This window comes from Anomaloglossus baeobatrachus, chromosome 8 (genome assembly GCF_048569485.1).
Source record: "Anomaloglossus baeobatrachus isolate aAnoBae1 chromosome 8, aAnoBae1.hap1, whole genome shotgun sequence".
NCBI classification, from domain to species: Eukaryota; Metazoa; Chordata; class Amphibia; order Anura; family Aromobatidae; genus Anomaloglossus; species Anomaloglossus baeobatrachus.
Genome location: NC_134360.1, coordinates 51,819,388 through 51,846,936, shown reverse-complemented (window position 1 = coordinate 51,846,936; position 27,549 = coordinate 51,819,388). Strand labels below are relative to the sequence as shown.

At 49.3% G+C, this 27,549-nt stretch overlaps 1 protein-coding gene across 5 annotated transcripts in view; it reads left to right on the top strand.

Annotated features, from left to right (window-relative positions):
* Positions 1 to 27,549, top strand: part of LOC142249759 (contactin-4-like) — a 231,553-nt gene that overhangs the window by 119,615 nt on the left and 84,389 nt on the right. For all 5 annotated transcript variants that reach the window (XM_075321618.1, XM_075321616.1, XM_075321613.1 and 2 more), the window contains one exon: positions 23,751 to 23,857. In XM_075321618.1, the coding sequence (XP_075177733.1) occupies positions 23,806 to 23,857 (52 nt within the window). In that variant the 5' untranslated portion in view covers positions 23,751 to 23,805. The remainder of the gene's footprint in view (positions 1 to 23,750; positions 23,858 to 27,549) is intronic.

Genomic DNA, 27,549 nt, shown 5'->3' with positions numbered 1-27,549 from the left:
CACGGAGGGACATACACACTTTTATCATGTCAGTGAAAAAACACAGCCTTTTTACTGACGTGTGAAGGGGGCCTGCAAACAGCATCACGCCTGCCCATGGGTTGTGTCTGCAGTGCATCTTCACTAACCACTGAGCTGCATTACCACCCACAACCAGGAGTGGTGCTGTTGTGCAATTAAGCAGCAAAGGTTAATTACTCCTGGACCACTCCTTAAAGGTGCCATAAAAATAAAAATTTCAATAGCTGCCAGGCAATGCTGGGAGGTGTAGTTTCACAAAGGGTTGCTGACACTACTCTGTAGAAGGTGGATGATGATCATGGGGATGTGTAGATGCCTTATTATTAACTATTCTTAAGAGTTGATACATTGTTTCCATCTGCAATGGGTGGAGCTAAGTTGACTATTCTTGGGAATTTTTACACTGAATAGGGAAGTATGTTGGGACAGTGCAGGGACAGAGCGGAGAACCACAGTGACAGTGCAGGGACAGAGCGAAGCACCACAGTGACAGTGCAGGGACAGAGCGGAGAACCACAGTGACAGTGCAGGGACAGAGCGGAGAACCACAGTGACAGTGCAGGGACAGAGCGGAAAACCACAGTGACAGTGCAGGGACAGAGCGGAGAACCACAGTGACCGTGCAGGGACAGAGCGAAGCACCACAGTGACAGTGCAGGGACAGAGCGGAGAACCACAGTGACAGTGCAGGGACAGAGCGGAGAACCACAGTCACAGTGCAGGGACAGAGCGGAGAACCACAGTCACAGTGCAGGGACAGAGCGGAGAACCACAGTGACCGTGCAGGGACAGAGCGAAGCACCACAGTGACAGTGCAGGGACAGAGCGGAGAACCACAGTCACAGTGCAGGGACAGAGCGGAGAACCACAGTCACAGTGCAGGGACAGAGCGGAGAACCACAGTGACAGTGCAGGGACAGAGCGGAAAACCACAGTGACAGTGCAGGGACAGAGCGGAGAACCACAGTGACAGTGCAGGGACAGAGCGGAGAACCACAGTCACAGTGCAGGGACAGAGCGAAGCACCACAGTGACAGTGCAGGGACAGAGCGGAGAACCACAGTCACAGTGCAGGGACAGAGCGGAGAACCACAGTCACAGTGCAGGGACAGAGCGGAGAACCACAGTGACCGTGCTGGGACAGAGCGGAGAACCACAGTGACAGTGCAGGGACAGAGCGAAGCACCACAGTGACAGTGCAGGGACAGAGCGGAGAACCACAGTGACAGTGCAGGGACAGAGCGAAGCACCACAGTGACAGTGCAGGGACAGAGCGGAGAACCACAGTGACAGTGCAGGGACAGAGCGGAGAACCACAGTGACAGTGCAGGGACAGAGCGGAGAACCACAGTGACAGTGCAGGGACAGAGCGGAGAACCACAGTCACAGTGCAGGGACAGAGCGGAGAACCACAGTCACAGTGCAGGGACAGAGCGGAGAACCACAGTGACAGTGCAGGGACAGAGCGGAGAACCACAGTGACAGTGCAGGGACAGAGCGAAGCACCACAGTAACAGTGCAGGGACAGAGCGAAGCACCACAGTGACAGTGCAGGGACAGAGCGGAGAACCACAGTGACAGTGCAGGGACAGAGCGGAAAACCACAGTGACAGTGCAGGGACAGAGCACAGTGACAGTGCAGGGACAGAGCACAGTGACAGTGCAGGGACAGAGCGGAGAACCACAGTGACAGTGCAGGGACAGAGCAGAGAACCACAGTAACAGTGCAGGGACAGAGCAGAGAACCACAGTGACAGTGCAGGGACAGAGCGGAGAACCACAGTGACAGTGCAGGGACAGAGCGGAAAACCACAGTGACAGTGCAGGGACAGAGCACAGTGACAGTGCAGGGACAGAGCACAGTGACAGTGCAGGGACAGAGCGGAGAACCACAGTGACAGTGCAGGGACAGAGCAAAGAACCACAGTAACAGTGCAGGGACAGAGCGGAGAACCACAGTGACAGTGCAGGGACAGAGCGGAGAACCACAGTGACAGTGCAGGGACAGAGCGGAGAACCACAGTGACAGTGCAGGGACAGAGCGGAGAACCACAGTGACAGTGCAGGGACAGAGCGAAGCACCACAGTAACAGTGCAGGGACAGAGCGAAGCACCACAGTGACAGTGCAGGGACAGAGCGGAGAACCACAGTGGCAGTGCAGGGACAGAGCGGAAAACCACAGTGACAGTGCAGGGACAGAGCACAGTGACAGTGCAGGGACAGAGCACAGTGACAGTGCAGGGACAGAGCGGAGAACCACAGTGACAGTGCAGGGACAGAGCAGAGAACCACAGTAACAGTGCAGGGACAGAGCGGAGAACCACAGTGACAGTGCAGGGACAGAGCGGAGAACCACAGTGACAGTGCAGGGACAGAGCAGAGAACCACAGTAACAGTGCAGGGACAGAGCGGAGAACCACAGTCACAGTGCAGGGACAGAGCGAAGCACCACAGTCACAGTGCAGGGACAGAGCGAAGCACCACAGTAACAGTGCAGGGACAGAGCACAGTGACAGTGCAGGGACAGTTCGGAGCAACTCAGTGACAGTGAAGGGACACAGCAGAGCTCCAAAGTAACAGTGCAGGGACAGAGCAGAGCACAAAAGTGACAATGCAGGAACAGAGCGGAGCAACTCAGTGACAGTGAAGGGACAGGGCTGAGCACAACAGTGACAGTGCTGGGGCCTTTGCACTTCTAGGTTGCTGGAATTTCTGGGGTATTCAGTGTATAATGGGGCGGAGGTGATGAGGGTCCATGTCAAGGACAATTCTTGATGCTCCATAGTACGTTAGTAGCAGGGTGCTGATGGTCTCCTGCTGGTTCTAGTGGTTTCTGGTAATTTAAACACTTTACTTTTATTCTTAGAATCTGGTGTTTTATTATTTAAGACAACAATTACAATTCTGCAGGTTGTTATTTGGAACAGTCAAGACCAACAAAATGCATAGATAAGCAGCAATAATGTAAGAGGCCAAGGGAAGAAACAACTGCAAATCACAACGCATGCTTTATACAGACACTGAAGAAGCAAGGAATGCTGAAAAAGAGCTCAGCTCTGGAGTATAATACTTGATATAACTCAGGATCAGTACAGGGTCAGTAATGCAATGTATGTACACAGTGACTGCACCAGCAGAATAGTGAGTGCAGCTCTGGAGTATAATACTTGATATAACTCAGGATCAGTACAGGATAAGTAATGTAATGCATGTACACAGTGACTGCACCAGCAGAATAGTGAGTGCAGCTCTGGAGTATAATACTTGATATAACTCAGGATCAGTACAGGATAAGTAATGTAATGCATGTACACAGTGACTGCACCAGCAGAATAGTGAGTGCAGCTCTGGAGTATAATACAGGATGTGACTCAGGATCAGTACAGGATAAGTAATGTAATGTATGTACACAGTGATTTGCATCAACAGAATAGTGAGTGCAGCTCTGGAGTATAATGTGCCGCCAACCGTGCCAACAGCTGGGCTGCTTGGATCCGGATCCGCGGTGGCTTGAGGGGTCTCCGGACCCAGGGGTCGTGCGGCCACTCAAATGAAGGGGTATGTAAAGGGGATTATATTAGAGTTCGTGATGCCACCCGTGGTGTGTGGTAATATGGAGTACCAAGGCTGCAGTTGGGAATACCCGGGGGCGATGGAATGGGGCAGTCAAGTGTTAGAACCCTCCATGGGTAGGGGGGATACCCCGGGGCTCGGTGATGGTAGGGGAGTGCCATTGGGTGTGAAGGGGGTCACTTGAGTACTCAGTCCATTAAGCTGACACTGACAACTGGATAACCCAAAGTTCTGGATACCGCTGCCTCGGAGCTAGTTTGGGTCCCATCCCCAATGGTGCTGCCTGGTGATTCGTGACCTTCCTCCTGGCACAAAGTTTACTTCTCTGTTGGTCCTGGTAGTATGGAACTTGCCGGGTCCCGCTCCCCACTATGGCTAAGTGTAGGAGCTTGCTCCCAGGGTTCACGCGTGGGATTTTCTGGACCGTTTTTATTGGAAAGTCCTATCCCCCTCGTTACGCTAGTACCCCGATTTTGGAGCGGGTGGAGAGCGGATCTCGTCGGGTAAATTGTCAAGTTGCCTGAAGCTACTCCCTGACCTAGGGTCCACATACCCCGTCGTGCCCTGGTCCCAGCCCGGTGGTGGCAGCTGTCCTCCTCAACAGGTCCGTGCCCCTTGCCACGATCCCCTGCGACCGGGGATCCAGCTCCTCTAGTCCCAGACCACCGTCTGCTACCTAGATGTCTTCCTAGGAGCCCGGCTCCTGACCTCCTCTCTCCTTCACTTCCAAACTACGACTCTCTTACTCCTGACACTCCTGACCTCCCTTCTCCAACCCTCCCAGGTGGGCGACTCTATTCCACTCAGGCCGTCCACTGGTGTGTCTGGTGGGTGTGGTGCAGAGTGTATCTAGGGTTTTGATTAGCTGATGTAGGCAACACCATTTAGTTGGGGACCCATAACCAAGAGAGAGGTGGATATTGCACGGGAGGGCAGATTGTGCAATACCCTGTGACGACCTGATAGTCCAGGGGCGTCACAATAATACAGGATGTAACTCAAGATGAGTACAGTATAACTCATGTAATGGTAATGTATGTACACAGTGATTGCACCAGCAGAATAGTGAGTGCAGCTCTGGAGAATAATACAAGATGTAACTCAGGATATAATATACTGTAGAATTCTGTATGTAATCGGGTCATTACTTGCAGTGTTTTGCTGTCCTCCAGTCATGATGCAATGTTTTGCTGCTGTTGTGTTGCTGCACTTTGTTTTCTGCGCTCAGTGATGTAATCTTTTCACCATCTTTCTATGTCGTCCAGATGAAGATGTGGAATTCCTGTGATATTACAGTGAGGGGATTAAGAGACAGTGATGTAACATAAATGTAGACTCAGGTGCCCAATATATCCGGGGTACAGACTCCATATACAGATTCTCTATACAGGCACTTTTTTTTTAAGCCACATTCTTCAAAATGGCTCATGTGCTTGATGAATTTTGTGCAAAATAAAACACTGCATTTTTTTTATTTTTTTTTTGCTACAACCTATTTTTCATTGTTCTTATCCCAAAAAGTTTAATGCATCTCAAAATGGTGTAAACACATTGCACCAAGTTATCTGACGTATATAATATCACTGGAGGATATCTGCGCCAATTTTGGGACTTTTTTTGATGCGAATCAGCTGAAAACATTTCAAAAAGTCATAATGTAAAAATCAGAAAACTAAATCATTACAGACAACATTAAAAGAAGCGCAAATTATTTCTTGAATTTTACCGAAAATCAAAAAGTCACCAATTGAGAAGTGTTAATGCCAAAAAACAGCCAAAATGGCAAGATGAATCGGGGCCAATATTCTTGTGCTGTCAGAGGAGAAGGGACACTTTTTCATGGTGGTATAATATGAGCATTATGACGGTATAGTCTTCCAGGCTGCACCTTCCATTGAAATGAATGGAAGTTGCATTCGTAGCCCCCGGGGTCTATGTGGGTGCTGTTCGAAGCTTCTCCTTCAGTAGTAGTGCCTTACCCTTGTAAGATCTGATTAGTAGCAACTGTGTAATATAAATAATAATATAAGTAATATATTATTAGTATATAATATAAATTAATAATAGTAATATAAATATTTGTAAATTAGATGTCAATGTTGTAAATATTATGCATACATTTTTTTATATTTTTTTTGTAATTACACTCTTTACTGATTGGATTAATTTATTTTATATTTTGATAGATCGGCATTCCTCCCCGCTGGCGCACATTAAATCCCAATATCAGAGATTGACAGGGGGATTTAATAAGTCCGACCCACCCACGACTGTTAGAGGGACAGAAGACATGTGCAGAGTAAGATGCGGGCTCGGCATGTGAGCCTGCATCAAAGTCAGGCAGCCGACATAGGACTTACCAGTACATCCTATATCGGTAAGGAGTTAAAGCACCACTCCAGCGGGTTTTTTTTTGTTTTTTTTTATTGCCTCACTTGAGTGGTGCTTTAAATCTAAGGGGTACTTTGCACGCTGCGACATCGCAGGCCGATGCTGTGATGCCGAGCGCGATAGTACCCGCCCCCGTCGCAGCAGCGATTTCCTTGTGATAGCTGCCGTAGCGAACATTATCGCTACGGCAGCTTCACATGGACTCACCTGCCCTGCGACCGTTGCTCTGGCCGGCGACCCGCCTCCTTGTTAAGGGGGCGGGTCGTGCGGCGTCATAGCGACGTCACACGCCAGGCGGCCAATCGGAGCGGAGGGGCGGAAATGAGTGGGATGTAAACATCCCGCCCATCTCCTTCCTTCCGCATATCCTACGGAAGCCGCAGTGACACCGGTAGGAGATGTTCCTCGCTCCTGCGGCTTCACACGCAGCGATGTGTGCTGCCGCAGGAGCGAGGAACAACATCGGACTGTCACGTCAGCGTAATCATGGATTACGCCGACGCTGCACCGATGATACGATTACGACGCTTTTGCGCTCGTTAATCGTATCATCGAGCCTTTACACACTACGATGTTGCATGCGATGCCGGAAGTGCGTCATTTTCAATTTGACCCCACCGACATCGCACCTGCGATGTCGTAGTGTGCAAAGCCCGCCTAAGTCCCCTGCCCCCTGTCTTAAGGCGGCGTTAAACGGTACGATATATCTAACAATATGTCGTCGGGGTCACGTCGTTAGTGACACATATCCGGCATCGTTAGACACATCGTAGCGTGTGACAGCTACGAGCGAGTGTGAACGAGCAAAAATACTCACCTTATCGTTGCTCGTTGACACGACGCTCACTTTCAAAATATCAGTCACATTCCTGGATGCAGGTTGTTCGTCGTTCCTGAGGCAGCACACATCGCTCCGTGTGACACCCCGGGAACGACGAGCACAGCTTTCCTGCGTCCTCCGGCAATGCGGAAGGAAGGAGGTGGGTGGGATGTTTACATCCCACTCATCTCCGCCCCTCCACTTCTATTGGAGGGCCGCTGTGTGACATCGCTGTGACACCGAACATCCTTCCCCCTTCAGGAAGAGGATGTTCGCCGCCCACAGCGAGGTCGTTTGGAAGGTAAGTGCGTGTTACAGGGGTTATCGACTTTGTGCGACACGGGCAACAAATTGACAGTGACGCAGAAACGATGGCGGCAGGTGCGATTGCACAATAAATCTACGCGTGTAAAGCAGCCTTTATACTCATTGTCCGGCGGCTTCATCTTCTATCACCGCCGCTCCTGTCTGTCTGTCTCCGGCGATTTGTGATGCTAGAGGTCACAACTCAGCATAAGTCTATGCGAGCTTCGATCTGGCTCCCATAGACTTTTATTGAGAGATTGAGATGTAACATGTGACTTTCAGCCTGTAAGAAGTTGCAGTCACAAAATGGACCTGATTAGTGCAGAAAAAGCATGAAAGGGAAGTTGTATGTAAAGCGCTACTCCAGTGCTGAAAAAAACAAACACACTGGAGTGGCGCTTTATGTTTTGCCTTAAGAATGTGAAATGCAGCTGGATTGGGTGAGATCTGGTGATGGCTTGGCCATTGCGGAATATTCCACTTCTTTACTTTTGCAGGATGTTTTGGGTCATTGTCCATCTCTTCTAAGGGCGGCTTTGCACGTTGCGACATCGCAAGCCGATGCTGCGATGTCGCACGCAATAGTCCCCGCCCCCATCGCAGGTACGATATTGTGTGATAGCTGGCGTAACGAACATTATCGCTACGCCAGCTTCACATGCACTCACCTGCCCTGCGACCATCGCTCAGGCCGGCGACCCGCCTCCTTCCTAAGGGGGCGGGTCATGCGGCGTCATAGCGACGTCACACGGCAGGCGGCCAATAGCGGCGGAGATGAGCAGGATGTAAACATCCTGCCCACCTCCTTCCTTCCGGATATCCTACGGAAGCCGCGGTGACGCCGGTAGGAGATGTTCCTCGCTCCTGCGACTTCACACACAGCGATGCGTGCTGCCGCAGGAGCGAGGAACAACATCGGACCGTCGCGTCAGCGTAATTATGGATTACGCCCACGCTGCACCGATGATACGATTGCAACGATTTTGCGCTCGTTAATCGTATCATCTAGACTTTACACACTACGATATCGCATGCGATGCCGGATGTGCGTCACTTTCAATTTGACCCCACCGACATCACACCTGCGATGTCGTAGTGTGCAAAGCCCGCCTAAGAAGCGCAGTACAATCAACCTTCCTACATTTGGTTGAATCTGTGCAGAGTCTAACCCCGTACACTTCAGAATGCATCCGGCTGCTTCTGTCTTCAGTCACATCATCAATAACCACTAGGTTCCCAGGGCCATTGGACACCCTGCATGCCCGGCCATCACACCGCCTCCGCCATGTGTTACAGAGGACATGCTGTGCTGTGGACCTTGAGCCGTTCCAAGCCTTCTCCAGACTTTCTTCTTCTCATCATTCTGGTACAGGTTGCTCTTAATCTCATCTGTCCTCTGCTGCTTTTCCAGAACTGGGCGGCTTCCTTAGATTATTTTTTTTGGCAAAGTCTAATCTGCTCTTTCTATATTTAAGACTGATAAGTGATAAATGGTTTACACCTTGTGGTTACCCCTCTGTATTTGCTCTAATGCGGTCTTCTCTTTATGGTAGATTTAGGGCTACTTTGCACGTTGCGACATCGCTACGTTATATCGTCGGGGTCACGTCGTTAGTGATGCACATCCGGCGCCGGTAACGACATCGCAACGTGTAAATCCTAGATGCGCCGATAAACGATTGCAAAAGCGTTGAAAATCGGTGATCTATGTAGCGTCGGTCATTTTCATAATGTCGGGTCGACCGCAGGTACGATGTTGTTTGTCGCTTCTGCGGCAGCAGACATCGCTGTGTGTAAACCCGCAGGAGCGACAAACATCTCCTTACCTGCGTCCCGACGGCAATGCGGAAGGGAGAATGTGGGCGGGATGTTATGTCCCACTCATCTCCGCCCCTCCGCTTCTATTGGCCGGCCGATTAGTGACGTCGCTGTGACGCCAAACGCACCTCCCCCTTGAAGGAGGGATTGTTCGGCGGTCACAGCGACGTCGCCGACCAGGTAAGTGCGTGTGACGCTGCCATAGCGATAATGTTCGCTACGGCAACAATCGCCACATATCGCATGTGCGACGGGGGCGGGTACTATCTCGCCGCACATCGCTAGCATCTGCTAGCGATGTCGCAGCGTGCAAAGTACCCCTTAGATACTGAAACACCAAGAGAGGTTTTTTTTCACTTGGGTGGATGTTGTGAAGAGATTTTTCTTCACCATAGAAAAGATTCTGTGATCATCCACCACTGCTGTCTTCTGTGGATGCCTTGGCCTTTCTGAGTTCCCATCTCACCTGTGTGATCTTTATTTGCAGAATGTACTAAACTGTTGATTCCAGTCCTAAAATTATTGCTATCTCTCTGATGGATTTTGTCTTTTTTTCAGCATAATAATGATCTGTTTCTCTTCCATTGAGGGCTCCTTTGACTGTATGTTGTCGTATCACAGCAAGAGCTTCCAACAATGCCACATCTGGAATCAGCTCCAGACCTTTTATCTACTTAATTGATAAATTTTCAAGGGAAGAGTCCATATAGCATATTAAGGAGCTTTTGAGATAATTGTCCAATTGCTTTTGGTCCCTTGAAAAAGAGGCAGCTACACATGAAAGAGCTGTAATTCCTAAACCCTTACTACAATTAGGATGTGAATATACTCAAATTAAAGCTCAGAGTCTGCACTTTAGCCCCAGATTGATTATACAACTGTATCTTCAATATGTTTTGGTAATCAACTAAAATGCCAACACTTGTCACTGTTCAAATATTTTTGGACTAAAGTAGGTAAAAAGTGATTTCACCAGCAGAATAGTGAGTGCAGCTCTGGAGTATAATACAGGATATAACTCAGGATCAGTATAGGATAAGTAATGTAATGTATGTACCCAGTGACTGCACCAGCAGAATAGTGAGTGCAGCTCTGGGGTATAATACAGGGTGTAACTCAGGATCAGTACAGGATAAGTAGTGTAATGTATGTACACAGTGACTGCACCAGCAGAATAGTGAGTGCAGCTCTTGAGTATAATACAGGATATAACTCAGGATCAGTACAGGATAAGTAATGTATGTACCCAGTGACTGTACCGGCAGACTAGTGAGTGCAGCTCTGGAGTATAATACAGGATGTAACTCAGGATCAGTACAGGATAAGTAATGTAATGTATGTGCACAGTGACTGTACCAGCAGAATAGTGAGTGCAGCTCTGGAGTATAATACAGGATGTAACTCAGGATCAGTACAGGATAAGTAATGTAATGTATGTACCCAGTGACTGTACCGGCAGACTAGTGAGTGCAGCTCTGGAGTATAATACAGGATATAACTCAGGATCAGTACAGGATAAGTAATGTAATGTATGTTCACAGTGACTGCACCAGCAGAATAGTGAGTGCAGCTCCGGAGTATAATACAGGGTGTAACTCAGGATCAGTACAGGATAAGTAATGTAATGTATGTACACAGTGACTGTACCGGCAGAATAGTGAGTGCAGCTCTGGAGTATAATACAGGGTGTAACTCAGGATCAGTACAGGATAAGTAATGTAATGTATGTACACAGTGACTGCACCAGCAGAATAGTGAGTGCAGCTCTGGATATCACATTTGTACATAGTATTCTGTGGATTTGGTCTTTTTGGACCTGTGATTCCAGCAGTTTGTCGGTCTCTTCTCGGCTTTTCTCTCCTCGGTGCTGGTTGAGTGCAGCAATCCGTTCCTGGCAGTCTGTTATTATTAGGCTCGCAGCGTCTCTCGTCTCAGGACGGAGCGTCTGCCTTGTTCAATTCTGATTCTTTACATTGAGGTAAATGTCATATATTATGGATCAAGAAACAGAAAATGAATATAATTGCCACAAATGGTTGTACTGGACGTAAAGCGGAGATGTTAAGTGTATGAAGGCCGTGAGCGAGACACCGCTCCGGAGAAGATTGTGCAATCTGCAATGGATGTCTAAGGTCTCGGGATTATTAAGTGTGGAGTTTGGGGGAGGAAGACCCTTAATGCCCCTATCATTCCCAAGAGCTTAACCCTTTGTTGATGGAGTGTCTCCTACTCTGTGCCTGGGATATATAATACACAGCCCTTTATAAAATGCGCACCCCACTATCCATTATATAATACACCCCTACATTAAATACTACACCCCTCACTGTCTGTTAAATAATACACCCCCAGCTGTCCATTATACGGTATATTACTCCACGCACTGCACACACACTATATATATATATATATATATATATATATATATATATAATACACAGCTCTGCTGCACATGTCTTATATATACACACAGCTCTGCTGCACATGCACTATATATACACACAGCTCTGCTGCACATGCCCTATATATACACACAGCTCGGCTACACATGCACTATATATACACACAGCTCTGCTGCACATGCCCTATATATACACACAGCTCGGCTACACATGCACTATATATACACACAGCTCTGCTACACATGCCTTATATATACACACAGCTCTGCTGCACATGCCTTATATATACACACAGCTCTGCTGCACATGCATTATATACACACAGCTCTGCTGCACATGCCCTATATATACACACAGCTCTGCTGCACATGCACTATATATACACAGCTCTGCTGCACATGCCTTATATATACACACAGCTCTGCTGCACATGCCTTATATATACACACAGCTCTGCTGCACATGCCTTATATATACACACAGCTCTGCTGCACATGCACTATATATACACACAGCTCTGCTGCACATGCACTATATATACACATAGCTCTGCTGCACATGCCCTATATATACACACAGCTCTGCTGCACATGCCCTATATATACACACAGCTCGGCTACACATGCACTATATATACACACAGCTCTGCTGCACGCGCACCAAATATACACAAAGCTCTGCTGCACATGCACTATATATACACACAGCTCTGCTGCACATGCCCTATATATACACACAGCTCGGCTACACATGCACTATATATACACACAGCTCTGCTGCACGCGCACCATATATACACACAGCTCTGCTGCACGCGCACCATATATACACAGCTCTGCTGCACATGCACTATATATACACACAGCTCTGCTGCACATGCACTATATATACACACAGCTCTGCTACATGTGCACTATATATACACACAAAGCTCTGCTGCACATGCACTATGTATACATACAGCTCTGCTACATGTGCACTATATATACACACCACTCTGCTGCAAGCACACTTTATATACAAACAGCTCTGCTGCACGCGCACTATATATACACACAGCTCTGCTGCACATGCACTACATATACGCACAGCTCTGCTGCACATGCACTATATATACACACAGCTCTGCTGCACATGCACTATATATACACACAGCTCTGCTGCACATGCACTATATATACACACAGCTCTGCTGCACGCACACTATATATATATGCACAACTGTGCTGAATGCACACTATATATACACACCACTCTGCTGCACGCGCACTGTATATACACATAGCTCTTCTGCATGCACACTTTATATACATAGCTCTGATGCACGCGCAGTATATATACAAACAGCTCTGCTGCATGCGCACTATATATACAAACAGCTCTGCTGCACGCTCATTATATACACCCCACTCTGCTGCACGCACAGTTCTGATGCACGCGCACTATATATACACAGCTCTGCTGCACGCACACTATATATACACACAGCTCTGCTGCACGCGCACTATATATACACAGCTCTGCTGTACGCACACTATATATACACACAGCTCTGCTGCACATGCACTATATATACACATAGCTCTGCTGCACGCACACTATATACAGTATACACACAGCTCTGCTGCACGCACACTTTATATAGTATACACACAGCTCTGCTGCACGCACACTATATATACACACAACTCTGCTGCCAGTGTCGAGCAGAGACAGAGACTTGTGCTTTGCGGCTGTCGTTCCAGCAGTGTGTCCAGTAGGTCATGCTGGGACTTGCAGTGTTTAGAGTATAATGGAATTATATTATGGTAATGTCCACTGTTCTATAATATTGCGGGTTGTAGTATTCTGTATACAGAGTGTAATAGAATTGTATTGTGGTCTTGTCCTGCGGTCGGTAATGCTGGGGGTTGTAGTATTCTCTATGTAGAATATAGTAGACTTATATTATTGTCTTGTCCAGTGGTCAGTAATGTTGGGGGTTGTAGTATTCTATGTAAAGAGTATAATAGAATTGTATTATGGTCATGTCCAGGGGTCGGTAATGCTGGGGTTTTAGTATTCTATATACAGTGTGTAGTAGAACTGTATTATGCTAATGTTCAGCTATTGGGGGTTGTAGTCTTTGATATGAACCATAATAGAGCTGCATTCTCTCCATTCCACCTATTGTTTTGCTTCTTCATGGCGCTGATCCAACAATTGGGATTTTTCATCCCCCTCCCCCATCTTGCCGCTGCCATTTGCCCCCTCTCAGCTGATGTGATTGACTTTCTCAGCTCGGTTGCAGTTAGTGATTAATCAATTGGCGCTGTCAATCACGGCGCTGACACGACGGGTGCGGCAGCGGCGGCGCTCAGGCTGCCAGACAGAGTCTGTGGTTTTTCCTGGCAACCATTAACAACATGGGAACAAGAGAAAAGCGTTACAAGTCAGCCGACGTGTAAATAACGGCGGATACAGACAGGTGATGAGCGGCTCACGTTACCGGCAGCGCCGCTTCTCATTTATATTCCTCCCATTGGTGATATTTATCCTGATTTATCCTGGCCAGAGTCCACCAAAAGTGTCGCCAATCACCTCCTTATATTGGGGTCTAGAGGTAGCACAAAGACCTCTATAACTTCCAAATACTTTGTAAGATCTCTGCTTGCTGTCAGTGATGGCAGAAACTGTATAATAACAAATAGATGCTTGATCCCTGTTCTGACCTAGTCTTTTGGCGTCCTCCCCCAGTCCAGGAGATGTGGTATGATCAGACCATGCCCCTGTACGGTCAGACACGGCCATTACACAGTACATAGCAGGGACACATATATAACATTATCTCAGCACAGGAACATTTATTTTAGTCATATCCAATTGTGGAACTTATTATTATTCCAAGATCTATTGATTAAAATGAACTTCATATTTGGCGAAAAACTCTTTAAGTATTGGGACCAGCCCACTATAGGAGGGGTCAACTGGAAGGGAAACTGACTGTTCATTCGGAAGCAGTCAAGAAGACCTAGAGAGCGAATGTGACGGATGTGTAGTCATTCATGAAGGAAGCATATGGTCACCACAGGGTACTGCACCTCAGTTAAGGGGCGGTATCCTTCTCAGGTAAGGGGGGGTTAATCACCAGTGTTCCACATTCACACACTACATACAGCTTAAGAGCCTTCACATAGGGTGGGATGGCTCAGGGTAGCCAGGGGGTGGCCATCACGAGGCATGGGATTTCCCTGGTCACTTAAGCCAGCCACCGGGGTGGGCGGGTACCACTTGGGGGTAGAGGTAGGCGCAACATACTCACATACAGTCAGACGAGTCGGGTCCATAGTTCTGGCAAGATTTCTCTGGAACTCTTTGACTTCACTAGACCCGGGGCTTGGAGCGGGAGCTATTTGCTGAGGGGACATCCTAGGAAAAGGACATTCTCTCTTTTTCTTCAAACACCGGTGGTGGCCCCTTACTTGATTGACCGGAGCCCACGACGGCAGAGACCAGCACCTGGGTGCAGCTTTAAATCAGTGAGTAAAAAGAACCTGGAACCGCAGTTGCCGACTCAGACTCTGATTAGCGACGCCGTTGCCTAATGCTCCGGCGCTCCCAAGGGACTGCCAAACCCTTCATCATCCACCCAGGGCCCACTCCTCCTGTGGGGAGCGACACCATCCCGACTGCCATAACACCTGCCATGGTAAGGAATTATGCAGCAGCGGCTACTCCCTGGCCGCATACCACAGGTGGCATCACGACAAACTCTCACAATCACCCCGCTTTCTCTTCATTTACTGCACTCCTCGGGGCAACGAAACCGGGCAAGGCCACCGTGACATCGCCTGACCTGACCCTCAACGGACCGGCAACGAGTAGGGTAACCGCTTGCCCCTTGGGTCGCTGCACATACAGTGGGTGGTTTGTGGCAACAAAGGAGAAGAAACAGAAGATAAGATAGCGTGAACCTCGAGAGTGGACAGAGACACGAGTGTAAACAGCATTGAAATGATAGGACAGAATGGCCCCAGACTATAGGAGCTGGAGGACAGGAGTCTAGTGGCCAGGACCCTTAAATGTTAAGGTAACTGGTTAATTTTAATATAGTCAACGGACCAAGTGCTTTCTCGCTAAATGTCCGGGAGTGCAAAGCTTTACTCCGGTCATTATGGGACCTTGAAGGAGACTGGACGTGGGACAGCGGGAAAGGAAGGTGACCGTCACCGGGTGTGCTGTAATGCTGAACTGGGTTATGCTGGGACTGACAGGACCAGTAAGATCTGAAGCAACCAACTGGGAACTTAGACTGTGTCTGAACATGCCTTGCTGGAAGATATGTGCCGCTATCTGGAGCGTGAAGTTGTGACGGAGAATGAACCGTACAATAAAGAGTTGTGGGTAAAGTGGACTGTTGGTCTAACTTGTGAGCGACTGAGCGTGAGTCATCATCCAGTCCCGGTCAGCCAACATCAGCGTCAATATTCGGCCTACATGGGTTCCCAGCCCACACAACGAAAGTCAATCCCTCGCCCATGAGTACCTCCCTACTCTACAAGCGCAGGTTATTTATTTGCAATGTGACCCACTGTCTTAGGCTAGGTTCACATTTCCGTTGTTTTGCATCAGTCACATGCGTGACAAGAATTGAAATCCAAGAAAGCGGATTCCGTTGTAAAACGAGTGATCATTCAGAGCAGCCGGCCGCTGGCTTTTGAGAGCGATCAGCTGATCTGCCAGTGGCCGTTTTCTGTGAGCGATCAGCTGATCTCCCAGTGGCCGGCTTCTGTGAGCGATCAGCTGATCTCCCAGTGGCCGGCTTTTGAGAGCGATCAGCTGATCTGCCAGTGGCCGTTTTCTGTGAGCGATCAGCTGATCTCCCAGTGGCCGGCTTCTGTGAGCGATCAGCTGATCTCCCAGTGGCCGGCTTCTGTGAGCGATCAGCTGATCTCCCAGTGGCCGGCTTCTGTGAGCGATCAGCTGATCTCCCAGTGGGCGGCTTCTGTGAGCGATCAGCTGATCTGCCAGTGGCCGTTTTCTGTGAGCGATCAGCTGATCTCCCAGTGGCCGGCTTCTGTGAGCGATCAGCTGATCTCCCAGTGGCCGGCTTCTGTGAGCGATCAGCTGATCTCCCAGTGGCCGGCTTCTGTGAGCGATCAGCTGATCTCCCAGTGGCCGGCTTCTGTGAGCGATCAGCTGATCTCCCAGTGGGCGGCTTCTGTGAGCGATCAGCTGATCTGCCAGTGGCCGTTTTCTGTGAGCGATCAGCTGATCTCCCAGTGGCCGGCTTCTGTGAGCGATCAGCTGATCTCCCAGTGGCCGGCTTCTGTGAGCGATCAGCTGATCTCCCAGTGGCCGGCTTCTGTGAGCGATCAGCTGACCTCCCAGTGGCCGGCTTCTGTGAGCGATCAGCTGATCTCCCAGTGGCCGGCTTCTGTGAGCGATCAGCTGATCTCCCAGTGGCCGGCTTCTGTGAGCGATCAGCTGATCTCCCAGTGGCCGGCTTCTGTGAGCGATCAGCTGATCTCCCAGTGGCCGGCTTCTGTGAGCGAACAGCTGATCTCCCAGTGGCCGGCTTCTGTGAGCGATCAGCTGATCTCCCAGTGGCCGGCTTCTGTGAGCTATCAGCTGATCTCCCAGTGGCCGGCTTCTGTCAGCGATCAGCTGATCTCCCAGTGGCCGGCTTCTGTGAGCGATCAGCTGATCTCCCAGTGGCCGGCTTCTGTGAGCGATCAGCTGATCTCCCAGTGGCCGGCTTCTGTGAGCGATCAGCTGATCTCCCAGTGGCCGGCTTCTGTGAGCGATCAGCTGATCTCCCAGTGGCCGGCTTCTGTGAGCGATCAGCTGATCTCCCAGTGGCCGGCTTCTGTGAGCGATCAGCTGATCTCCCAGTGGCCGGCTTCTGTGAGCTATCAGCTGATCTCCCAGTGGCCGGCTTCTGTGAGCTATCAGCTGATCTCCCAGTGGCCGGCTTCTGTGAGCGATCAGCTGATCTCCCAGTGGCCGGCTTCTGTGAGCGATCAGCTGACCTCCCAGTGGCCGGCTTCTGTGAGCGATCAGCTGACCTCCCAGTAGCCGGCTTCTGTGAGCTATCAGCTGATCTCCCAGTGGCCGGCTTCTGTGAGCTATCAGCTGATCTCCCAGTGGCCGGCTTCTGTCAGCGATCAGCTGATCTCCCAGTGGCCGGCTTCTGTGAGCGATCAGCTGATCTCCCAGTGGCCGGCTTCTGTGAGCGATCAGCTGATCTCCCAGTGGCCGGCTTCTGTGAGCGATCAGCTGATCTCCCAGCGGTCGGCTTTTGAGAGTGACTGATTGCTCTCAAAAGCCGGCAGCCGGGAGATCAGCTGATCGCTCACAGAAGGCGGCTGCCGGGTGATCAGCTGATCGTTCTCAAAAGCCGGCGGCCGGGAGATCAGCTGATCGCTCACAGAAGGCGGCTGCCGGGTGATCAGCTGATCGTTCTCAAAAGCCGGCGGCCGGGAGATCAGCTGATCGCTCATAGAAGGCGGCTGCTGGACGATCAACTGATCGTTCACAAAAGCCGGCCGCCGGGTGATCAGCTGATCATTCGGCCGCCGAGAGAGAGCATGCGCAGCGGAATCAAAAGGATTCTGCTGCTCAAAAAATGTTACAAGCTGCGTTCCTGCCACCCGACGGTCAGTCGTTCCACGACTGATCAGTCGGGCGGCGGATGCAACGCAGCGTCATCAGTCACAATCTGCCGCTCATACAAGTCTATGCGAAACAACGGAATCCGCCAAACGGATTGCATTGTTTATCAGAGCGGCGGATTGTGACTGATCATAAACAACGGAAATGTGAACCTAGCCTTAGTTCCCTGGTGTGTCCTGTGTGCAGCAGCTCCTGTAAGGGCCAGCACTTGTGCCTTCTTGTGTCTTCTTCCCCCGTCCTCCATACATGTGACTGGTCAGCAATCTGCCTGCGGCCGAGAAGGTGCTGAAATCCTAGAGATGATATCCGTCATCATCCTCCCTCCTATGAGCAGTCCCTGTCCTTTTATAAGGAATATATTATAAAGTTACCTATTGTGTAATCTGGTTTTTATTTTCAATGTATTTTTTACTTTATTTTATAAATGTATTTTATACCTTTTTCACTATCTGTATTAGAACTAAAAAAATGGAAATTTTGTCATTTTCACACCTACCATTAGCGATTTTTAGACTCTAACTTCCTGTTGATGCACATGCACATTAGCAGCAATGAACAGACTCAGACCCTATATATTGTATTTATCATCTAATGAAAAGGTGCAAAAGTCATTAAACAGGAAAGGGAGGAGGTGAGCTGTGACACCACCTATTGTGAATGGTGTATCCTGTGTTATCTACTGTATATAGAGGTGTTATCAGTCATTGTACTGGAGGGGGAGGAGGTGAGCTGTGATATCACCTATTGTGAATGATGGATCCTGAGTTATCTACTGTATATAGAAGTGTAATTAGTCATTGTACAGGAGGAGGAGGATGTGAGCTGTGACATCACCTATTGTGAATGGTGGATCCTGTTTTATCTACTGTATATAGAGGTATTATCAGTCATTGTACAGGAGGGGGAGGAGGTGAACTGTGATATCACCTATTGTGAATGATGGATCCTGAGTTATCTACTGTATATATAGGTGTAATTAGTCATTGTACAGGAGGGGGAGGAGGTGAGCTGTGATATCACATTGTGAATGATGGATCCTGTGTTATCTACTGTATATAGAAGTGTCTATCAATCATCCTACAGGAGGGAGAGGAGATGAGCTGTGATATCACCTATTGTGAATGATTGATCCTGTGTTATCGACTGTATATAGAGGTGTAATTAGTCATTGTACAGGAGGGGAAGGAGGTGAACTGTGATATCACCTATTGTGAATGATGGATCCTGTGTTATCTACTGTATATAGAGGTGTAATTAGTCATTGTACACAAGGGGGGACAGATGAGCTGTGACAGCAATTATTGTGAATGAGAATCCTGACGTTTACTGCACATGTTGCTTATTTTTTCCTTGCAGATTTGGTGCAGATTTAATTCTTCAGCAAGTCTATTCTTTCAGTGTTTTTGCTGCAGATTTCAAGTGGAGAACAACTTGCACCAAAACACGTAAAAAAAATACAATTATTTTAAGCAGCGTTTTTACTGCCAGGAGATGCAGAAATGTTTGCACCAAATACTTAAGGGGGTTATCCGGCTTCTTTTGACTTTTTTTTTTTTATTACCCTATTGGGCTACATTGGGGCAGGTAAGTAGATAGAGAGCACTTACTTGCCCTGCTGTCAGCCCCTCTCCCCCGGCTCAGAGTGGTCATGTGACCGCTCCTGCCGCGATTTTGCTGCTTTCGGTCATTTCATGTCAACATGGGCAGGGCGATGTTTACAAGCAAATCTGGAACAGCATGTCGCCTCCCTGCTGGGCTGTACAGTGCGATGAGCCCCGCCCCCCTTCCCTGCACCCTCCCACACATTCCCCCGCACCCCTTACTCACCCCGCAACCTCCCCCTGCACTGCTGTGGGGTCCGTGACCTGGGGGAGGGGCCTGGCGGCGGCTGCCGTGGTGTCAGCGCCAGCACCGGGCCCCTGCTCAGGATCGCACATTCAAATGTACCACCATCACAGATCACCGATCACAGATCACAGATGCCGGTACATTTGAAAGCGCTGATGAGAAGGAGCGCAGCTTCTCATCACTGCCCGGGTGTGTGTGCTCTCTTCAGCACAGCGGTGACGTCACTACTGTGCTGATATGTCCAGAGCACAGACAGCGTGCGAACGGGTGAGTATGTACTCCCTACATATGTTCCCTATGGGGGTAGGGGGGTCGGTACAGAGCGCCGTGTGTGCGTGCGGTGCAGAGCCATATGTGTGTGTGCGGTGCAGAGCCATATGTGTGTGTGTGCGATGCAGAGCCCTATGTGCGTGTGCGGTGCAGAGCCCTATGTGTGTGTGCGGTGCAGAGACCTATGTGCATGTGCGGTGCAGAGACCTATGTGCGTGTGGGGTGCAGAGCCCTATGTGCGTGTGCGGTGCAGAGTCCGATGTGCGGTGCAGAGCCCGATGTGCGTGTGCGGTGCAGAGCCCGATGTGCGTGTGCGGTGCAGAGCCCGATGTGCGTGTGCGTGGTGCAGAACCATATGTGCGTGTGCATGGTGCAGAGCCATATATGCGTGTGTGTGTGGTGCAGAGCCATATGTGTGCGTGTGATGTGCAGCGCCATATGTGCGTGTGCGGTGCAGAGTCCAATATGCGTGTGCGGTGCAGAGCTCGATGTGCGTGTACGGTGCAGAGCCCGATGTGCGTGTGCGGTGCAGAGCCCAATGTGCGGTGCAGAGCCCGATGTGCGTGTGCGGTGCAGAGTCCAGTGTGTGGTGCAGAGTCCGATGTGCGTGTGCGGTGCAGAGTCCGGTGTGTGTGTGTGGTGTAGAACCATATGTGCGTGTGTGTGATGCAGAGTCATATGTGTGTGTGTGTGTGTGTGGTGCAGAGCCATATGTGTGTGTGTGTTGTGCAGAGCCATATGTGTGCGTGTGGTGTGCAGAGCCATATGTGTGTGTGCGGTGCAGAGCCCGATGTGGTGTGCGGTGCAGAGTACGATGTGGTGTGGGGTGCAGAGCCCGATGTGGTGTGGGGTGCATAGCCCGATGTGGTGTGGGGTGCAGAGCCCGAGGTGGTGTGGGGTGCAGAGCCCGATGTGGTGTGGGGTGCAGAGCCCGATGTGGTGTGGGGTGCAGAGCCCGATGTGGTGTGGGATGCAGAGCCCGATGTGGGGCTGTTATTTGCAATGCTGTAGTGATAACAGGTCAGGTGCTGGGGAAGAATACTGACATGGAATGTGTGTGCAGGGGGCGGGCAGGGGGCGAGGCTGGACACTGGGGAGGGGCTGGACACTGAGGCCGGGTGGTGCCTGACAACGACAATGACAGCTTGAAGTCTTTTGTGGTAGTTGTGGATGAGGCTCTTTATTTTCTCAGATGGTAAAGCTGCCCATTCTTCTTGGCTTTCTTGCATGAACTGCGCGCTTGAGTTCTCCCCAGAGTGGCTCAATGATATTGAGGTCAGGAGACTGAGATGGCTACTCCAGAACCTTCACTTTGTTCTGCTGTAGCCAATGACAGGTCGACTTGGCCTTGTGTTTTGGATCGTTGTCATGTTGGAACGTCCAAGTACGACCCATGCGGAGCACAACTGCACATAGAATAAGACTACGTGCACACGTTGAGTATTTTGGTGAGGTTTTTACCTCAGTATTTGTAGCCAAAACTAGGAGTGGGACAATCAGAGGACAAGCATTTTTTAGTAATCATCTGTTACAACAGATCCGTTGGCAAAAAAAGTTCTGCAAATACAACTTTCTTGTCTGTTTTGAAAAAAACTGATTTTTGCAGGATCCATTTTTTAACATTGGAGTCTATGGAAAATGGATCCGGTAACAGATTGCTATTTAGCCATCCGTTATTCTTGCATTTGTAAAGGATCCATATTTTTCTTACTGCATCAATTTCAAATGGACGATAAAAAGTAATCAGTCATCAGATCCGTTGACTCCAATGTTAAAGAAAAAATAAAAAAACGGATCCTGCAGAAATCAGTTTTTTTTCGAAAGGGACAAAAACGTTTTCCAGACTGGACGTGTGAACTCAGCCTTATAGAAACACGGGCACCACTTCTGCATTTACCCACTCCCGATTTTGGCTGGTAAATACTGAGTTAGAAAACTCACCGAATACTGAGCGTGCGGATGTGGCCTATGTTCACATGCCGGCAGATTTTAGGTGCTAAGTGGATTCCAATACCAAACAAGGTTTACAAATCGCATTCTCACTGTGTAGAATTTACTGCAAGGAATCTAACTTGCGCAGCGGGGCCAAATCTGTGGAACAATCCACAAGGTTTTTTGCTGACTTTACCCGGGCATCTCTGCCAGCACTGTGCCCATAGGACAGGACCCTCACCCGGTCATCTCTGCCTGCACTGTGCCCATAGGACAGGACCCTCACCCGGTCATCTCTGCCTGCACTGTGCCTATAGGAGGAGACCCTTTCCCAGTTATCTTTGCCTGCGCTGTGCCCATAGGAGGGGCTCCTCACTCTGTCATCTCTGCCTGCACTGTGCCCATAGGAGGAGACCCTTACCCGGTCATCTCTGCCTGCACTGTGCCCATAGGAGGGGCTCCTCACTCTGTCATCTCTGCCTGCACTGTGCCCATAGGAGGAGACCCTTACCCGGTCATCTCTGCCTGCACTGTGCCCATAGGAGGAGACCCTTACCCGGTCATCTCTGCCTGCACTGTGCCCATAGGAGGGGCTCCTCACTCTGTCATCTCTGCCTGCACTGTGCCCATAGGAGGAGACCCTTACCCGGTCATCTCTGCCTGCACTGTGCCCATAGGAGGAGACCCTTACCCGGTCATCTCTGCCTGCACTGTGCCCATAGGAGGAGACCCTTACCCGGTCATCTCTGCCTGCACTGTGCCCATACGAGGAGACCATTACCCGGTCATCTCTGCCTGCACTGTGCCCATAGGAGGGGCTCCTCACTCTGTCATCTCTGCCTGCACTGTGCCCATAGGAGGAGACCCTTACCCGGTCATCTCTGCCTGCACTGTGCCCATAGGAGGAGACCCTTACCCGGTCATCTCTGCCTGCACTGTGCCCATAGGAGGAGACCCTTACCCGGTCATCTCTGCCTGCACTGTGCCCATAGGAGGAGACCATTACCCGGTCATCTCTGCCTGCACTGTGCCCATAGGAGTGTCCCTTACCTTGTTATCTCTGCCTGCGCTGGGCCCATAGGAGAGGACCTTCACCCTGTCGTCTCTGCCTGCGCTGTGCCCATAGGAGGGGACCCTCACCCTGTCATCTCCGCCTGTGCTGTGCCTATAGGAGGGGACCCTCCCCCTGTCATCTCCGGCTGTGCTGTGACTATAGGAGGGGACCCTCCCCCTGTCGTCTTTGCCTGCTCTGTGCCTATGGGATATCCTGCTCCTAATGGCCGCTGTTTGAGCTCCTTGTCAGGCCGGTGTCCGGTGCCATTAGCTGCGGTGTTTCGTGTGTAGATACAGATCGCGCAACGTGTTCCCAGCAGAGATCTCTACAGATGATGGAGTATTACATTTCCATTGATCTGAGGATCTCGTAACCTAACATCAATATGGAGGACGGGGGGGGGGTGATATCTCCAGCAGAGGCCGTGCTCATCACGTGTGGACTGACACGATGGGTGCAGCCATGGACCCGAGTCCCGTTGGTCGTAGTACGGTCTATGATTGCGTTATTGAGGATCGGCCTCTCCAGGGAGGCAGGACGGGATCGATGGGATATAAGTGAATGACTCCTGAGGCCTCATTCACACGTTGCTTATTTTTTCCTCGCAGATTTCATTCCTCTCTACATTGGATTCTAAACTTGCCGCTTTCTCTCCCACAGATAAAAGCGTAAAGTTGCCGCAGATCCGAGAGACGTCCGACCCCACGAAGCGAGGATGAGGTTGCTATGGAAACTGCTGGCGCTTCGCTGGTTCGTGTGTCTTGCAGGTAACATATCTATTCACTGTTCCCGGTGTTATAACCCTCAGTCCTTCACTGAGCATTCAGGTCCCTCTACAGGGGCCAATTAGACGTCTGCTGGTCTCGGGCTGCGCCGGCTCGCTGGTGCGTTCCCTCAGTATGGGGGGTGCTGACTGCGGAGCACGGGGGTGCGGCCTCGTCACTCCCTGTCCAGGTTCTCACACGTCTTCTCATGTCACCGGTAAATCCAATGTGACAACACGTCCCTCATCATCCTCAGTGCGACTGGGCTGGAATCACTACAATAGATTCACTCTGATGGAGCAGCTGCAGTGTAAAGTATGGGCGAAGACCTGAGCAATGGCCATCTGATATCAGACAAGTTGTATTTCAAACTAAATGAAGCTGTAATAAACTGTGCAAACAGGCTGGAGTCCCTACAGTAGAGTCACCCTAATGGATCAGAGCTGCAGTGTAAAGTGTGGAGGGGGGTGTAGGACTAAGCAGCAGGCTGAGCCTTTAATGAGATAAAAGATGTATTTCACGCCACCTCTAAACTAAATTGGAGTCGTTAATTGTGGCTCTGCCCTTATGGATCAAAGCTGCAATGTAAAGTATGTTGGAAAACAATACCTAGAGCCTGCATTTGTGCAGGAAGAAGTTCTTATCAGACTCCCAGGAGATAATGCAGCTAAGCCGCAGCCTCTGCAACAGCAGCACTCGATGGTAGAGAGCTATGCACAGCCCACTAGAGAGCTATGCACAGCCCACTAGAGAGCTATGCACAGCCCACTAGAGAGCTATGCACAGCCCACTAGAGAGCTATGCACAGCCCACTAGAGAGCTATGCACAGCCCACTAGAGCTATGCACAGCCCACTAGAGCTATCCACCGCCCACTAGAGCTATCCACCACCCACTAGAGAGCTATCCACAGCCCACTAGAGCGCTAACCACTGCCCACTAGAGCGCTAACCACTGCCCACTAGAGCTATCCACCACCCACTAGAGAGCTATCCACCCTCCACTAAAGCGCTAACCACTGCCCACTAGAGCTATCCACTGCCCACTAGAGCTATCCACCACCCACTAGAGAGCTATCCACAGCCCACTAGAGCGCTAACCACTGCCCACTAGAGCGCTAACCACTGCCCACTAGAGCTATCCACCACCCACTAGAGAGCTATCCACCCTCCACTAAAGCGCTAACCACAGCCCACTAGAGCTATGCACGGCCCACTAGAGAGCTATCCACCTCCCACTAGAGAGCTATCCACCGCCCACTAGAGAGCTATCCACCGCCCACTAGAGAGCTATCCACCGCCCACTAGAGAGCTATCCACCGCCCACTAGAGAGCTATCCACCTCCCACTAGAGAGCTATCCACTGCCCAGTAGAGAGCTATCCACCGCCCACTAGAAGGCTATCCACCTCCCACTAGAGAGCTATCCACCTCCCACTAGAGAGCTATCCACCGCCCACTAGAGAGCTATCCACCTCCCACTAGAGAGCTATCCACCGCCCACTAGAGAGCTATCCACCTCCCACTAGAGAGCTATCCACCTCCCACTAGAGAGCTATCCACCTCCCACTAGAGAGCTATCCACCGCCCACTAGAGAGCTATCCACCGCCCACTAGAGAGCTATCCACCGCCCACTAGAAGGCTATCCACCTCCCACTAGAGAGCTATCCACCGCCCACTAGAGCTATCCACCGCCCACTAGAGAGCTATCCACCGCCCACTAGAGAGCTATCCACCGCCCACTAGAGAGCTATCCACCTCCCACTAGAGAGCTATCCACTGCCCACTAGAGAGCTATCCACTGCCCACTAGAGAGCTATCCACTGCCCACTAGAGAGCTATCTTCTCTCATCATGTGTAGCATAAAATATTGGCAGCTCCCAGGGACAAAGCCTTTATTATTCCTGAGAATGGCAGAAAAAGGGAAAGAACCTAAAGTTTCTCCAGAGCTGAAATCCGTGTATTCCTGCGGCTCCGGACTTCATGCCCATAGACCAAACCATTTTTTATTATTTCCGCTGATAGACGACAGTAATGCATCACTTACCAATACCATCAACAGATCCTCACCCTGATAAAAGGAATTCCAGCTGACCTTAAAGTAATTTGTCTGAGCTCTTCCAGCCTCATCCCGCCCACTCCATCTGATTTATTTATTACACAGACTGGCACAGAGTCAGCTGACGGGCACTGCCCAGACTGAGATACAGCGAGCAGCCGAGCCAGGGGAGCAAAGAGGCTTAATGATGTTTGTAAGGACATCAGCAATAAGGAATAGAGGATTTAAAGGGGCAGAATAGTCAGATATAACACACCTTACCACCACAGAAGGGGCAGTATTATAGTAGATATATTCTTGTACATAGGGGCAGTATTATAGTAGGTTATATTCCTGTACATAGGGCAGTATTATAGTAGTTATATTCTTGTACATAGGGGCAGTATTATAGTAGTTATATTCTTGTACATAGGGGGCAGTATTATAGTAGTTATATTCCTGTACTTAGGGGTAGTATTATAGCAGTTATATTCTTGTACATAGGTGCAGTATTATAGTAGTTATAATCTTGTACATAGGGGCAGTATTATAGCAGTTATATTCTTGTACATAGGTGCAGTATTATAGTAGTTATATTCTTGTACATAGGTGCAGTATTATAGTAGTTATATTCTTGTAGATAGGGGCAGTATTATAGCAGTTATATTCTTGTACATAGGTGCAGTATTACAGTAGTTATATTCGTGTACATAGGGGCAGTATTATAGTAGTTATATTCTTGTACATAGGTGCAGTATTATAGTAGTTATATTCTTGTACATAGGTGCAGTATTATAGCAGTTATATTCTTGTAGATAGGGGCAGTATTATAGTAGTTATATTCTTGTACATAGGGGCAGTATTATAGTAGTTATATTCTTGTACATAGGGGCAGTATTATAGTAGTTATATTCTTGTACATAGGGGCAGTATTATAGTAGTTATATTCTTGTACATAGGGGGCAGTATTATAGTAGTTATATTCTTGTACATAGGGGGCAGTATTATAGTAGTTATATTCTTGTACATAGGGGCAGTATTATAGCAGTTATATTCTTGTACATAGGGGCAGTATTATAGTAGTTATATTCTTATACATAGGGGCAGTATTATAGTAGTTATAGTCTTGTACACAGGAGCAGTATTTATAGTAGTTATATTCTTGTACATAGGGGCAGTATTATAGTAGTTATATTCTTGTACATAGGAGCAGTATTATAGTAGGTATATTATTGTACATAAGGGGCAGTATTATAGTAGTTATATTCTTGTAAATAGTGGCGGTATTATAGTAGTTATATTCTTGTACATAGGGGGCAGTATTATAGTAGGTATATTATTGTACATAGGGGGCAGTATTATAGTAGTTATATTCTTGTACATAGGGGCAGTATTATAGGAGTTATATTCCTGTATTTAGGGGCAGTATGTGATACTTAAATGCTGTGTGAAGTCCAGACCTTGTATATTTTGGAATTTCCCCATTTTGTTCCTTACAATGAATATCAGTACATTATTGGATCTTTTCTCTGTCTTTCACTGAAGTGTTCTTGGATGACAGCTAGCAGAGATGTTGATGGTAAATGCTGCTTTGGATGTGAATTGAGATTTTGACATGATATTCTGTAAACTCCTGTAATACAGCAGAGGTGTATGAGG